This window comes from Hordeum vulgare, chromosome 1H (genome assembly GCF_904849725.1).
Source record: "Hordeum vulgare subsp. vulgare chromosome 1H, MorexV3_pseudomolecules_assembly, whole genome shotgun sequence".
NCBI lineage: Eukaryota > Viridiplantae > Streptophyta > Magnoliopsida > Poales > Poaceae > Hordeum > Hordeum vulgare.
Window position 1 is genome coordinate 103,557,091 of NC_058518.1, and position 16,804 is coordinate 103,573,894.

General features: G+C 44.6%; 2 protein-coding genes across 2 annotated transcripts; both read left to right on the plus strand.

Moving 5' to 3' along the window:
• The first annotated feature begins 206 nt into the window (after positions 1-206).
• On the plus strand, positions 207-9,198 carry LOC123426405 (probable E3 ubiquitin-protein ligase RHG1A). The gene is made up of 7 exons (XM_045110240.1): positions 207-394; positions 6,532-6,648; positions 6,737-7,429; positions 7,892-8,346; positions 8,424-8,522; positions 8,616-8,762; positions 8,871-9,198. The coding sequence occupies exons 2-7, from the start codon at positions 6,567-6,569 to the stop codon at positions 9,006-9,008; spliced, it is 1,614 nt and encodes a 537-aa protein (XP_044966175.1). The 5' UTR covers positions 207-394; positions 6,532-6,566; the 3' UTR covers positions 9,009-9,198.
• A 1,321-nt stretch (positions 9,199-10,519) lies between these two features.
• Positions 10,520-11,520, plus strand: LOC123407758 (fasciclin-like arabinogalactan protein 11). The gene has a single exon (XM_045100962.1). It carries the CDS (start codon positions 10,549-10,551, stop codon positions 11,332-11,334), a length of 786 nt encoding a protein of 261 aa, XP_044956897.1. The 5' UTR covers positions 10,520-10,548; the 3' UTR covers positions 11,335-11,520.
• The last annotated feature ends 5,284 nt before the right edge of the window (positions 11,521-16,804 follow it).

Sequence of the window (16,804 nt, forward strand, 5' to 3'; positions counted from 1 at the left end):
CCACAACAATGATACGTGGGCCCGTCGGCTCCCAGGCACGAAAAACACATTTAGTTGTCCTCTAATCACCCGTCCAAAAACAACTCCAAACCCGAAAGGAAGAAAAGCACGCTAACTTTCACAGACAAGTGGCCCCACCGGCAACCAACTAAATATTCTCCCCCCCTCTCCCTTATAAATACCGTCGGGCCCCTTCCCTTTTCCTTCGAAGAAGCAGACCACCACCACCTCATTCAATCAGCAGTCAGAGGGGGAAGGGAGAAAGCGGTTGCGTGTTCGCGGAGAAGCAGAGACCAAACCCTCTCCTTCTCGCGCGGCGGAGAGGGAGGAGAGAGGCGAGCGGAGGACGAAGGCCGCCTGCCGCAAGCCGCGCCGACTCGAGCAGCCGTCCAAGGTAATCCCGCCTCCTCCGATCCCCAAACCCCACTCAATCCCGTCGCGTGCCTCCGATTCGGCGCGGGGAGTAGATTGATTGATTCGATCGGGGGTTTCCTGGCCGGGGACTCCGTTTCCGGCCGTTGATCGGCCACCGCAGGTGGGTTTTCGGGTTGCTGCGGGATATAGGAGCGATTTGAGGTCGAATTTGTGGGGCGATTTGAGGCGGTGCTCTTTTAATTGGCGGGATGAGCGTGGTTTTAGGCGGTACGATTGGTTGATTCTGCTCCCGGACTGTGCTGAGCTCCTGGGATCGTGCGATTTAGGCCGGAAGTCAGGGTAAGTCCCCGTGATTGCGCAATGTCCCCCTCTTAATGTGCTGTAATCTCTCTGTCACAGCTTGTTTGGTTCTGTACCTTCGACTCGTTGATCTCATATAGTCCACTTTGGCATGATACTTGCTTGATTGTACCGTAGCTGTCTGTATGCCCTTGACCTTGTATTATCACCATGGTACCTTTTATGACCTTCCGGGGAAACAGAACGCTGTCAAAGAACGATATCATGCTTCAGCTTCTGATTCTGACGATGGGTTACTTACTACCTGACTTCAGGCGTTCAGTCTGACTTTTGGTTGGTTCAGTGACCCAATTAGAATTAGACTGAGCTTCTAAGATCGGGCTAATTGTGCCGGGAAAAAACAAGCTCTGTAAACATGAATGATCCTAATCCATTCCAACCTCACTACCCAGGCGGCCAGGCCTGTATTGTCTCTTATTTGTAACTCATTATTGGTTGATGTCAACACATGTTGTGCTGTGAATGGTCAATTGGTCATTACTCGCCCAGTGGTTGGTTTACACAATCGCGTTCCATCCATCTACTTGCCTTGTGGTCGTCTCTTTGAATCATTGCATCTATTATATCCTTCAATAGGTTGGCCATCATCCACTAAGAAGCATGGATATGGGGACGGAGGCATGGGGATACACATATGGGGAGTCCCTGTCGGCGACACGGGATACGGCATTTTCCAAAAACAGCCATTCGGGGACACAGCGAGTATCTATAAAATAAAATAAAAAATATGTCATGTAATATACGGTTAAGACAAAATTAATGAGAAATACTGCCCCAATCGGGGAATACATAGGAAGAGGATACTAAGGATGTACGGCACCAAGACCAGGCTGCCCTTCACTCTTACCCACAGACGATTGGCTACCGGCGGTGGCGCTCCCAGATGCCATGCTACCTAACAGCAAGCAGCCAAGCAGCATTCATTCAACAGTAGCACAAGCATTCAAGGTCAAGCGGGCAGCAGCAGCACAGGGATTCAAAGAGCAGCACAACATAGGTAGCAAGCAGAAGCAGATCAAGCATTCAAAGGACAGCGGCAACCAGCGCCCAGCAGCAGCAGCTCAATGCAAGAAAGTCAGAAAAAAGATGAAAGGGTTGAGGAGAGGTTGCTAGGTTTGGGGACTTGGGGTTACCTGCTGTTGGGATGAGAGGCTGCTGGAGCTGGGTAGCAGTCGCTGGTAGAGTCCAGGCGTCGACGGTGGCAACGGCGAGTCCAGGTGGCGGCAGCCCATTCGCTGCTTCCTGGGAGGCCGGGGGCAGCTCGTTCTTTTGTGGAGAGCGTGCATGCGGCACCTGAAAAATAGGGTTTGATATTGGGCTGTAGCTGTTTTTTGGCTGACCGTGTCCCTATTATATCATGCACGTATCCCAGCCGTGTCCCTGTAATTTTTTTCTTTGCAAACTGTGGGATACACGTATCCTGGCGTATCCCCATATCCAGCTGTGTCAGGATGGCCAATGGGCAAATTTTGTCGTATTGGTGCTTCTTAGATTACCCAGGTCCATTATTCAGTTGATGCTGCCAGATAGGATGGCTAGTTGACCATGTTTGACAAGTTCAGCATCTTTTTCACCATTCTTAGTTCCTACTTTTCAGTTCATCAAACCTGTATGGGTTTGACCTGCGCACTAAAGCCCTTAGAAATTTTCTTGTTTCCTACCTAAAAATACATCCATGAAATGAGTTATTTGTGCTCCCAGTACGCCGTCAGGCAACTCTTTTGTTTCTATTTATTAGTTCTTTGCTAGCATTTTTTCCTGGATAACAGCCGGTAAAAATACTTGCATTTTCAATCTAAAACTATCCACACACTATTTAATACGAGCTAATCTAAATTTTGACCATTTATGTTTTATTTTTGTTGCTCAAAGACCAGATCAGCAGTCACATTTTTCTTGTATATGCGAGAATGAAGAATGAGAGTGTTGCATCTAAATTTATATAATGGAAATATAGTTTATGCTATCTCTAAGTGATCACAAGAAAAAGATCATGTGATATGTGTAACTCGTGCTAGATCTCAGCCTTCAAGTGTACCTTCGTCGTGTGATGCTACTACCGTTAGATCATAGAAGGCACCCTTCCATTGTGCCATGGACACTGGTTGTTTGTAAGTTCCACCCAACAGAGCATACAAGTTGTACAGCCCCGGCTTACTCTTAGAGGCAGAAATGCTCTATATGTTAAGAGCACACCACTGGTGTCCTTTCCTTTGATGATTATGCATGAAATTCTACATCACTTGCTGCATCTTCAGGTATTTCTTTTTGATGTTTTAAACACTATCTATAAAGTATTTTATATAGTCAGAAATGGCACACAAACCGTTATTTCTTATGGTGGAAATGCAGGTTATAGTGAGATTCAGCTTCCGAAATAGCTACATTCTTCCAAGCAGCGATTAAGATTTGTTAGTTGGAAGTCAATATTTGGGGCCATGATTCCCTTCCGTTGTTTGTTTGACTTCAACTTGGGCAATTGCGGGAATTAGGTTGGGTAAGCAATTGGCATTTCCTCCAATTATATGATGGCCAGGTACCCAGGTTAGTGAATAGTTTGAGAAATAAGATAGTTACAGAATTAAGCCGACAACTAAGTAAGTTGGTAGCTAGCCTGGTGCTACTTTATTCCATGGGTGTTACCACCTTTTACGTGGCCACAAACCCTTTTCGTTGGTTCCACCATTCATATTACCTTGCCTTTAGCTTCGATGGGTTGTTGTTGGCCTTGCTCCTCCAGTTTATTTGCTGTTCCTACTAAGTCGTGAAACAAGGGAAGTTTATTTATTGTGGAGGGTGATAGCTTTTGATCCTTCAAAATATTAGTAATTTAGTATAGTCAAAAGTCTTGTTTCCCTATGCGTTAATAGTTTTTCATTTGGACTGAGCTACTAATAATATTGCAGGTACTAGCTCATCTTGCGAAGTAAAGGAAAATTTTATTTTCTTGCTTGACTTCTTGATTTACCAAAATCAAGCTCACATTAAGGTCGAACAAATGGGAACATTGGGCTCCTTGATTCATTTTGCGAGTGCTATATGCTGACTGCTGCAGTCAAATGGAAGAGCCCTTCAGTTCACATGCTATTTGAGGACCTATTTAGCCTCAGAAAGAGCATATGCTCAACAAATGTATGTTGTCCTTAGGGTGAGAGAAGGTGATACCTATTGCAAGATCTTAAGCATACAAGTCAGGCCTTCCAATGCGGTTTTCGGAAGTGGTGCCTCTTCTGGGAACTGGAAAATTATACCTAACTGCTGCCACACTTAGCACATAGTACGTTTAGACTACTGTGGTGTGTTCCGTGAACTTCATGGACTAAGTACGTTGGTGATGGTATATATGGACCAGTGCCCATTGTTAACCTGCATAGAAGGATTTCATGATCAATTGGAGTATTTAACTGGAGCAGTGCAAGCATGCACTTCATACAAGAACCATCAATTTGCCTGTCATGGTTTGGATGGTTAATTTACCAATAGATGGGTGTAAAATCTGGAAAAGGAACGTAAGACCTAATGGTTCCTACCACAGTAGTTGATCTGAAGGTGCTTTCCCAAGAAGAATTCAGCTTAAGACGTAGAACTGGTTGTGATGAGGGTAGCTGGACCCTTGAAACAAGCTCAGTTATTGCGTTGAGAGAATGTATTTGCAGATAGCCATTTGATGGGAAAATGAAAGGAGAGAAAGGCTAGTCAAACATAAATGAGTTGATGTTGGAAACAAAGATGCATCTACATATAAGCAGAACAAAAGGGCACACCAGCTTCATGGAGGAATGCTACCAATATCACAAATCTGTTATCTATTTAAATGGGCCATGTTTCTACCTGGCATGCTATGTCCACTGCCTTGACGATATTTTCCGGCTCGTCTGGAGCTGATAGCTAGTATTCCCCTTATGTCTTAGACATCCAATTATTTCACTTCTATAGTATTATGTACACTATCTATCTCTCCCCTTAATGCAGCTCATTATGACAAGAGCTCATCTCATGCTATGTAAAGATTGAATTTTCAGCCAGATCGTCCTTATGCTTGCTAGAATGTAAATGATAATTGTACTATTGGAAGAGTGCTGTCTCAAAAAAAATCAGTGATCTGTTCAACTTCTTTGGCTACTTGTTGTATTATCATTATTGCAATGATTGCAATAGGTTTTCACCGTTTGAGATTATTTACCTAGTGCACGCCAGAGGTTTGGGTGTTATCTTTCTTACCTGTCATGGTAAAATGTATATCAGAAGGCTGTTTTTCTTGCTTATTACTCAAAAAGTACAGAAAATTTGTTTGTGACTCAATCCTAATACTATCCATTGTATATATACTGATATCATCTGCTCTATCACTTAGTTAAAAGACAAATGTGGTCCTCATATGCTACTTATTCTTTATGAAGTTGGAAGTATAATCACATGAAATTGTGAAATAGTGCAAATAGTTATTTTTAATTTTTTAGTATGAAGTCAAAATATCTTCAAGCAGATGTATTTACATTCTAAAAAACAAACAAATGTGCTTTGATAATTTGCTCACAAATAATCATTAAAATATACATGCATGAGAGCAACGTTTTCTTAAAGTTATCACTTTAACTCACTGCACTTTGTTTCATTTCATTATCTTCTTGAATGCAACCAAATTTTACTATGGCTGCAACTAAAATTTATCTCTGGAACTTTGACATGGATTGTAGATGTAATATTATACTTAAGATGGATAATCTGCAGCTGGAGCAGCATTGTCAGCATCATATAGATGTACTGCAAATATAGAATCTGAAGTAGTTTTTAAAATATGCCAATCATTCAGATGCCATTAATATAAAGTTCCAAAAGATGAAACTTCAGATTGTTTTAACTAGTCATGTAGTCTATTTTTAATTTCTAACCCCTGGTGCTGCCACTACCTAAGCTGTCATTATACTCTGGTACTAAAGTTGGGTAACAGTGCAGTTTTTTCAGAAGCAACTGTGCCTTAACTGATTGGTGTGCAAAACCATTGATATTGCCTTCTCTGGTTTAAAAGTACAATTCATATTTTGTGGTCAAAATTCGCTCTGGCTTTATCATCTAAACACAGTTTGAGTCCTTTTGCTTTGGCTTCTGATGTTTTCAGCCAAATCAGAAGAGAAAATTAGCTCAGTACAGTTTCAAAGCCATATAAATGGGAAAATATCGTCTAGTATAAGGTTGACATGTGGTATCTGAGGACATGCCAATAGTTATACATTTGAATATATGGATTGTATTTTCCAACTCAGTGATCCTTGTGATGGTGCTGAGCTATAATGCCCAATTAAGTAACGGCATTGCCATTTGATGAATCATTTTGGCTTTGATCATCTCAACACAGTTTGAGTCCTTTTGCTTTGGCTTCTGATGTTTTCAGCCAAATCAGAAGAGAAAATTAGCTCAGTACAGTTTCAAAGCCATATAAATGGGAAAATATCGTCTAGTATAAGGTTGACATGTGGTATCTGAGGACATGCCAATAGTTATACATTTGAATATATGGATTGTATTTTCCAACTCAGTGATCCTTGTGATGGTGCTGAGCTATAATGCCCAATTAAGTAACGGCATTGCCATTTGATGAATCATTTTGGCTTTGATCATCTCAGATCTGTGTGACTCTAATCTCACTTCTCACAGTTCTAAGGTCTGAAATGCTTGTATTTTGTCCCTGAAGTTTATGCATTTGTGATGCTTCATGCACTCACTTGTAAATGTCATCCCATTTGCAGCTGCAACTTGTTTAGCTGAAGTACTAATATTAAGTCTCAAAATTTGCAGATTAAGCAAACATCTGATCAGACTGTACATGAGTCATGGCTGGGCATCATTATCACAATTCCCAGATGTCAAGAATGGATCGTATGAACCAGCCACGTAATGAACCTCCGCCTTTTGGTACATGAACTTAAAACTAGCACACTGCTTTTTTATTCATGTTTCTCTATTTTTGTGAACTCATTCAGTTGCATCCTGTTTATCTCAGGTCAAAAGTTATTTATGCATCCTAGAGGTGATGCACCTAATGGAGCGGGACCATCAGGTTTTGGGGGTACAACTGTGAGATCTAATGAACTTCCATCCTCAAGCTACACTGGTCAGTCTTATGGTCAGCAGATTGGAGCCCCTGGAACCTTGCATGCTTCCAATGCTGGTTATCCTCCTGCTGGAAGCTCTAGTAGCAACTATGCACCATACAATACTCAACATGTGCCTTCTTTAAGCTATCCACATAGATCCGAGGATAGTTTTATTCCTGGAGTCCATGTGGATGACAGAAGGGTTGCACCGAAGCGCAGAAATCCCATCACTCATCCTGTGGATGGTGTCAGTGCTGGAGGCTATTATCCTGGCAGTTCTTCCAATAATCAGTTCTCTGGTTATATACCCCTGAATCCTGTTCCTACTCGTGAAACCTGCCCTCCACAAATAAGTTCAAACATGGGTTCGAGCCACTGGAACGATCATCAGTTTGTTAATCCTGAAGGATCTCAGAGGAACGTGAGGGGGCGCCACGACCATAGTTCTATCCATTCGGAATATAATTCATCTACAACTTGCCCATCAAGCAGTATTCATGTGCCACCATACCATCCAAATGCAAATGCTCCTTTTGGAAGTGCACCAGTACAACGGGAAAGAGCTCCTTTATCTCTACCTCCCAGAATTGTCCCCCCAGGTTAGTTCCAATTTCTGCTGTTCAAACCCTAGCCGTTCTTCTAATCTGATTTGTTTCCATAATGTTCTACTACAGACTTTGAGTAGTCACTAGAAATGACCATATCTTACATGTTTGGACAGCATAGTTCTTGGTACGTCATAGTTCGATGTATTCTTAAGTTCGAGGTGAGAAATACTGATTTATTCATCCCCAGGGATCAAACCCAGGGAAGCTTAGAGCGTACACAGCGGCCCTACAGCACTGAGCTTATTGCTAAGTTCTCAAGATATTATATTTGGGTCTTTACTTAATGACTATTATGTCATACCAGTAGTTTCAAGCATAGGACTTTCACCACTCAATATCTACTCTATTCCAGTTTAATTGTAATATGGGTTGGTGATATCCCATTCTCTTCGAATTTGACACTAGTAAAGACTGTCATCAAAGAAGCTAAGAACTTTTTATATCATTCTCCAGGGACAGATGGAAGCACCGGTATAGCATTCAGAGAGAGGCCATACTATCCTGCTCCACAGGGCACCAACATAAGTGCCCCTGTGCCAACGCTTCCTGGTTCTTCTGACGGTGCACCATTTGCTCGCATTGGATACACTCCTAGACCAGTTCATCATAACACTGGCCACAATTACTCACCGCCAGCTTTTACAACTTCTTCCATCTCTGGAGCAGTTCGGTGTGAGCCTGCTAACCCTCGCTATCAACCTGCCATCCCCAGCTATCCTCCTGCTACCTCTGCAGCATCATCAAGTGTCCAGCCATTACATGCTGAAGCTGGTGCATCTTTTAGACAGCCAAGGCACGTCTCTGTAGGGCATGGTGGTAGTGCAAGGAGTAGAAGGATGAGGGATTCCTATCATTGTTTTCATCCTTTGATGATTGAGGACAATAACCTTGGAAGATCGGCAGCTGAGGTAGTCATGTTTATTTTTTCTTCCAACATCCTATACATTTTGAACTTGTATCTAATTTAGTTGCACTCCCTTTGAAGCGTTTTATGATGCTGGACCAGTTAGTCATCCACGAATCTAGAGAAGCATTAGACCCTCACTGGGACATGAGACTGGACATTGATGACATGAGCTATGAGGTAGGGAGAAAACTAATTTAGGTTTTTCTTATCGCCTAGATCTGCATCAAATAATCTTGAACAAATGTAAATTTTTGATATTGTCACGTACAGGAGCTCCTGGCGTTGGAAGAACGAATAGGCAGTGTAAACACTGGCCTGGCTGATGAAAAAATCTCAGGATGTGTGATGGAGCTAGCCTGTCATAGTTCTGCCCGTACACAGAATGATCAAAACAATGAAAGATGCATAATTTGCCTGGTAAGACGACACTCGCATGTGTTTCATGTGTATCATAATTGGCAACAAATTTTTATACACTGTATTTCTGGTTCGGTAAGTTTGTTCATCTGCATACGCTTGCTGTAGGAGGAGTACAAGCAGAAGGACTCCCTTGGGAAGCTGAAATGTGGGCATGACTTCCACGCGGGCTGCATCAAGAAGTGGCTGGAGGTGAAGAACGCCTGCCCGGTTTGTAAAGCCGACGCCGCAAATGAAACCACCTGAGGGACCAAATAGCGAGCCCCTCAATATTTATCCTAGTTCAGGAATTTCAGTTATATCTGCTCATTGTGCTGCTCAAGTTGGCTGTGTAAATAATAATTTGTCCTAAAGTTAGGATTGTTTTGTGAACTCAAAACACATCGTGCCCGATGTAAGTATGAATCTTTGAGCAAGTTATCGATTAGTTTCCAAAGCCTCCGATCCCCGGTAATTAATTTCCTGCTCGCAAGATGTCTTTTTTTTTTTTTGCTGTTGACATCTCAGAGTTTCTTCTCATGATTGAGCAGCAGGCCATTAGGAGGTTGTTGTCTTGCCAGCTTCGCCTCTGCTAGCAAACGGGACGGTTGGGTGTTCGGAATCAGTGATATTACATCCGAGCTCATCGGGTAGCTTGCTTCTAATTTCTTCATGCCTTGCATGGGTGATGGATGCACCACCATCCTGACCCGGATGGTTGGGTCCGGTGTTAGCATCATCTGCAAGGTGGTGAACTCATGTGGTGATGGCCATAGCATATACTGTATGATCAGACGGCCCCAAAGGATGTATGCTCTCACGTGAGAGCCGTGAGATAATTGCTCGCCTTACAGCTTAGAGGTGCACGGCTGAGTGTGATCTTCCAGCCAACGATGGATCGATCGCTGTCCCGCGATAAGCAGTCGTTATTTCCCCTCAGGGATTCACCTCAATTATAACCACGAGAAGATGAAATCCCAACCCTTGATTCTGAATGGTGCGCACTTGATATATCTTTTCAGGGTTGAATCTTGCATGATTTTCCATGCTTAATTACCATTATACTCCCTCCGTTCCTAAGTATTCTTTCTGTACCTAAATACTTATAGTTGAAAAAAAACGAGTATAAGAGTTTTTAAAGATCTCATTACGGAGTATATACTAACGTATATAGACATATTACACTAGACCGGATGGCTGACAATTACATTAGACCAATTGATCCAACTTTCTGTGAACCTCATCCAGCACTTAAAAAAACACGTCAAACGTTGGCCTTTATAATCGAAATAGAGTAAAAATTCAACACAAAAGTATGCAAAAATGGGTAAAGAAACACTAAAATACGAAAAGACTGATGGAGCAAATGGGATTATGAGAATCCACCGCACTTCCAAACGCAGCAATAGAGAGCGAGATGAAACAGATCGAACCTATCTTGTTTATGATACTATTGATATAGAAATTGGAAATTACACACTTTCAGTATTACTATGTGCAGTTTTAAGTGAGTGCAAATTATGAATATTACATCCACACGAAGATTAGCAGACGGATTAATCAAAACCCTATTAATTAATTAGCACTTAGCTGCTCCATGAAGCAACCTAGGCAATCCACCTGTTAATGTTCCATCCATTCCTCGATGGCTCGATCTACTTCCATCTCACCTTACGTACAGCGTCTCCATGATTAACCTGCGGATCCCACTTCCATTAATTGCATCTCAATCGCACCACCGCACACATATATATAGCATAGCAAGCACGAAGTATAGCATCATACAGAGAACAAGCAGCACAAAGCAATGGAGGCGCATATGCGACCCATGACGGCCACCTTTCTCCTCGTGCTCCTCTCTCTGTCCGCAGCCGCTCCGTCGGCTCGTGGACAGGCGGTGGCGGCCGCGGCGGCTCCAGCGGCGGCTGCCCCGAAGACGATCAAGGCGGTGCTGACCAAGGCCGGGCAGTTCACCAAGTTCCTCCAGCTGCTGCAGTCGACACAGGAGGAGGAGCAGATCGACACCCAGCTCAAGGGCAAGGCCTCGTCCAGCGGCGGCCTCACCGTCTTCGCGCCGCCGGACAACGCCTTCACCGCGCTCAAGTCCGGCTCCCTCAACTCCCTCTCCGACCAACAGAAGACGTCGCTGGTGCAGTTCCACGTGGTCTCCCAGCTGCTCCCCATGGCGCAGTTCGACACGGTGAGCAACCCGCTGCGGACGCAGGCCGGCGACACCGGCAGGGGCAAGTACCCGCTCAACGTCACGTCCGACGGCGGCGGGAGGGTGAACATCTCCACCGGCGTCGTCAATGCCTCCGTCGATGGCACGCTCTACACCGGCGACAGGCTGGTGGTGTACCAGGTGGACAAGGTGTTGCTTCCGTGGGCGCTCTACGGGCCGCCCGTGCCTGCGCCCGCGCCGTCACCGGCGTCGGACAAGGACAAGAAGAAGGCCGGGCCAGTGGCGGTGGCCGATTCGCCGGAGGCCGTTACGGCCACCCCGTCCGCGGCGGCGCCCCGGGAGATGCGGGGCCTTGGCGGCGGTCTCTGCGTGCTGGCCGTCGCTGTGGCGGCCGCGTGGCGTGGCATGTGACGATCGAGGAAGAATGGCGGACGATGTTGCCATGCATTGGATGTTTTCCGTTTTCTTCGTCGAGAGACGAGAGGTGCTCGAATCCTTTGGTTTGTTTCGGTGTGTTGTTCTTCGCTTTGTTGTTGTTTTTCTGTATGATCGTCGTATTTTCTGAAGCTTCGTAATGTTTCGGTCGGTATTTTTCCACTGTGACAAAGTAGCAATATTGAGTGCATCGCCGTGCATGCATAGCAACCGAGCTTTCCTTTTAGGAAATATACTAATTGACGAATGTTGGAAAAGGGATGTCAAACAAACGGTTTTTGATGACATTTTTTAGATGGTAAGAGCATCCACAGCCAGACCCCTTATATCTGTCTCAAACGCTCGAGCAACCTGTCCGGTTAGTGCACTTCATAACGTTTCAGTCGGCATTTTACCAATGTGACAAAGTAGCAATATTGAGTGCATCGCCGTGCATGCATAGCAACCAAGCTTTCCTTTTAGGAAATATACTAATTGACGAACGTTCGCTGAAAGAGGGATGTCAAACAAACGGTCTTTGATGGCAATTTTTAGGTGGTAAGAGCATCCACAGCCGGACCCATTATATCCGTCTCAAACGCCCGGGCAACCCGTCCGGTTAGTGCCCGATCATTAAAAAGTGATCCAGAGGGTCGCCTAAACAGACCTCAAATGACCGGGCTGACCGACATCCCTCATATCCAGCACAAATATGAGAAGGATATGGGGAGCCCGGGCACACCATCCTGACAGGCTCGGCCCACCCACGACCACACGGCTGTCCCACAAAAGATGCATCTGACTCATCGCTTCGAAACCCTAGCTCACTCACTCTCCTATCTCGCTCCGTCCTCTCCTCTCCGTGCATCGAATCCTATCAAATCTGTCTAATGCCGAGCTCTGGCAGCCGCTCCGACGACAACCTGGATCCGGAGTATGAGCTTGACCTTCGCATCGCCTTGGAGCGGTCCAAGGTGGAGACCGGGCCGGGGCAGCTTCGGATCGGCAGCCTCGCCGCTTCCCCTCTGACGCAGCTCGGACGTCGGCGCTGGCCCCACCCGATCCATGTGTAGCTCCGGAAGTCGGCCTGCGCAATCCGCGCCTCCCCTGCACTGTCCCGTGGCCCCGTCGGCTATTGATCCCCCACGTGGGCAGTGGTGTGTGCTTGTGCCCGCCGCGCCGGTCTGGACACACACGTCGGAATCAGAGGCGTGTGTTGCACGCCCTGAGTGGCAACGACAAAGGGAGAGGTCAGAGGCAGAGCAATCCATGCGCTGCCGTCGTGGGATGGAGGCGGAGCCCGATGAGGACGCGTGGCTCCTCGAATGGGTCTACCGTCGGTCGCTTACGACCGTGGAGACGGACGTGTGACGGCTCTGACGGAAGAACGCGAAGGTGCTCCGGATTGCCATTGAGCAGTCGGAGCGCAAGGCGGCGAAGGTAGCGGCGAAGGCGGCTTGGCTCCCCAAGTTCAAGCGGGAGCAGGACAGGGAGGTCCAGCGGCTAAAAGGGCTCCTCGTCCGACAACTGGCCGATTCTCCACTAGCCGCCGACTCCTACAATTACGTCGGCGACCAGAAGGGCAAAGGGAGGCGAGGAAGTGGTGACTATCCCTGTCTCCGTTTATATTTTACCTATGTTTAGCTAGTTCATAGTTAGGATTTGCCGATGAACTCCGATGAACTATGCTCCTTTTGTTCGGCCAATCCAATGAACTTTGTGTTGATCTATTTTTACGTAGCGTTGCATGGGTTGTATGGTTTTGAGGGTTCGTATATGAGAGAAGCGGATGTGGAAGATAACAAATAAGGTGCATGCGGTCAGTGTCCGCGGCGCGTCCGCGGCGTTTGAGGGGCCATATTTGCTAGGTCCGGCTATAGATGCTCTAACAGACGACAATTTTTGTCCGTTTTTGTTGTAAACTTTTCTTGTTTTAGAAAACTGTCATGCTTGTATGAAGAAACTGCCAACAAAAATGTTTGCAAATGTCACCCCTTCCGACGAACGTTCACTGGCTATTGGAATCTTTTCTTTTCTTCATGAGGCTGGACGTCATCATGTTTCCATTAACAAGGAAACCACAAAATCCATAGTCTTAAACAATACAACAATGAACTAGTCTAGATAAAAACAGTGATATACTGCTTCAGACAGAGGGGTTCTCAAACTTTGAGGAATATATCATGATTTTCCAACTCATTGAAATGGAAACTACAACACCGCAAGCAAAACTTTAAGGGCACCATGTTCACGTATATTTGCCTGATATTTAGGTGTGTACCTCATGTGATATACCGACCATTACACGTGATGTTAGCTTTGAGGACAAGAGGGGAGCCGAGCTTCACGGTCCTTTCTCCCCTCATGCTAAGGGCAACTCGCCATCATCTACTTCTGAGGGTTTGGTCATTGATGTGGATGTGGGTATGGAACCGGTACTACAACTCATGCCAAAGCTTCTGGAGTTGGGTGGCGACCTGGTTCTGCCTATGTCCGTCAAGCAATTGGAGGTGGACCCCACCTCACAGATCTTGATTGTGAATTTTCCACCAGCGCCACCCCGAGAGCCTAGCTAGACGCTCTACTTCGAGGGGAGTGGGAATTGAGACATTGCAATCTCTTGCTCGCCCTAGTCCATTGGGCACTTAGTTCCTGTAGGTGATGTGGTCGACACACCTCAAGCAATGGCACATGTGCCTGATGCTCTAATCGCCAAGGAGATCTGCAATTTTCTCGCTACCTTGAACGTTGCTAACCCCAGAGTCGATAAGATGTTGGGTGTCTTCTCAAGGAAAATGCCATCAGGGATAAGAAGAGTGGTGGTGATAATAGCTTACGTCTTGTAATCTTAAAGGAGATATCAAACAAATGTAGAAGCAAGAAGAGTGGCACTATAGGAAAGTTGCCATCATTTGCTTGATGGATGGATCTGAGCGTTTTAACATGTCATCATGGTTGTGCTCATGTTCGTTGCCATCGTTGATGTTTGTTCCTTAAATTGCCACTTGTTTGTGGGGGCTCACCTGGGAAGTTGATTATTGTGTGCAAGTGGGTTGTAGGGGTAGCATAGTTGGGGGGTTTGACGTTCTTACTTTGTGGTCTTGTGGTCTCATGATTTGGGAGTAGTCTCCTTGCATCCCAGGGTTGTGGCTTGGTTGCATTTTGTGGTTAATCATGTAATAGTTTTCGTCCGGTTTTTCGCAAATTAACCATGTAAATCTCTTCTTCTTAATTAATGAAAGAGGCAAAGCTTTTGCCTTTGTTTAAAAAATGTTTATTTTTCAGGGAAATGCATGCGGGTCAATGTTTTGTTAAATTTATGGTACCTCATTTGTCCACCTTTAGAAAACATGCCGAATTTTGTATAGATTGCCTGATTGAAAGTTCTTTTTTATCATTTATGGATTTATCTAATATTTGAACTTCCTAATGGTTGTGAGCGCATAATGGACCCAGTGTGCCCCAGGTGTGGCGACAAATGTGCAAGAGGGTCGTTCAACAGGAGCAAAGATGGATGAAGAACAAATGTTTCTCCCTTATGTTTGGAGAGGACTTCGGTCAAGAAATGTATGTTTATAAAAACGGATGATTTCATACGACCTTACGTAGATGTGTCCAAAAAACATGATCTGATTTTTTATGTTAATATTGTTGAGATCATCCCTTGCTTTGCAAGACTAAAGTCATAAAGGTGGTGTAGGTTCGAGTCCATCAACATATCATGGTTGAGGGACACCTCAAAATTAAAGAGGGCTTCAACTTCAAGATTTTGATCAAATATGAAGGCGCCTTCTTAGGTTGCCCACGTTGGAGGGGATTGGCGAGAGCATACACACTTGAGGTCGGGATGAGGATCAAGATGTACATTCTTGTCCAACCCGATCTTGATATAATGGTGCACTTGCCTAATAGTACAATGTTTCTCCGTGTAAGTTATTTACCTATATGTATATATACCTCTTAATAGGCATATTATACCTATTTATCATTATCAATACACCTTATTGTTATTTTAATATACCTTAATCATAAGGTACCATGTGAACCCATAGTAAACATTAGCTTAAAAGGTAAGTAAGCTATTAGGAAAAATACTCCTATCAAATCATCTTGACCCATGAGATGATAGGTCGATTTTCCATGCCGGGCACAAAAGGACCGAACGACCACAAACCCATCTAAGCATGAACTGTGTAGACAACAAGGTGTTGCATCATTCCTTCAGCCGTGCACGTCCACACCAGATAGTGCTACTTGTAAACTTCGTTGGAATTTTCCCCGAAGAGAAGGAAGGATGAACATAGTAGAGACAAGTATTTACCTCAGTGTGAACCAAGGTTACCGAACCAATATGAGAACCATGCAAAACCCCTTCAACAACACGTACACATACAAAACGAAACACTTGCACCCAAAATAGGCAAAAGGGTTGTCAAGCCCCTTGAACTCGTTACTTGCAAGGATTAAATACTGATAGATAGATAGGATAAATAAAAAGTAAATAAATTGCAGAAATGTAAATTAAGTTTTATTAAATATATTTAAGTAGACCCGGGGCCATAGTTTTCGTTAGAGGCTTATCTCTTGAACATATCATACGGTGGGTAAACATATTACTGTTGGGCAATTGAGAGAATAATGCATAATTATGACATGTTGTTCACGGCAATGATCATGTATATAGGCATCACATTCATAAACAAGTAGACCAACTCCTGCCCGCATCTACTACATTACACCACTCATCGACCGCTACCCAACATTCATCTAGAGTATTAAGTATGAAACAGAGTAATGCTTGGAGCAAGATGACATGATGTAGACAAAGTAAGACACGCAATATGTTCAGACCCCTTTGTTTTATCCTTAGTGGAAACAATACAAATACATGTCATGTATGAAAGCACATATGCTCCCTTGGTGGTTTTGATAATTCATGACAACATACATTGTCTCTTGGACTAACACTTTTACCTACTGTATTTCAGTTATAGTCCATAGAGAGCATTGGCTTAAGGTTTGTGAGGAGAAATCCCTTGATGCAAGGAAAAGAATAGGATTGACTCAATCTTCAAGCATGTGACAACCCGAGACCGATGCCCCAGAAGATTCCCCTTTTATTCCGTTGCTACCGTGTGAATATTTTAATTGTCGCATCATCATCGCATCATGCGCATCATATGCATTACATCGGTATCCCGTTGCCACCAGTTTTCAAAATGTGCATACATTATTAGTTGCCGGTTCTCTCTGTGTCCGTCGTTGACCGTGTTGAGCCCGACCACACAAGCACGCGCCCGCGGCATCGTCAAAACCTTGTTTTTAAAGTGTGTATAAAATATTCTCTGATTGGGTTGAAACTTGGCGTGCGATCTTATTTTAATATAGGTAGGCCATGTGCCAATTTTCCTCGCAATCGGAGTCCGTTTGGTACCCGAGCAATCGACCGTAGCGGCACCGTCTTCGG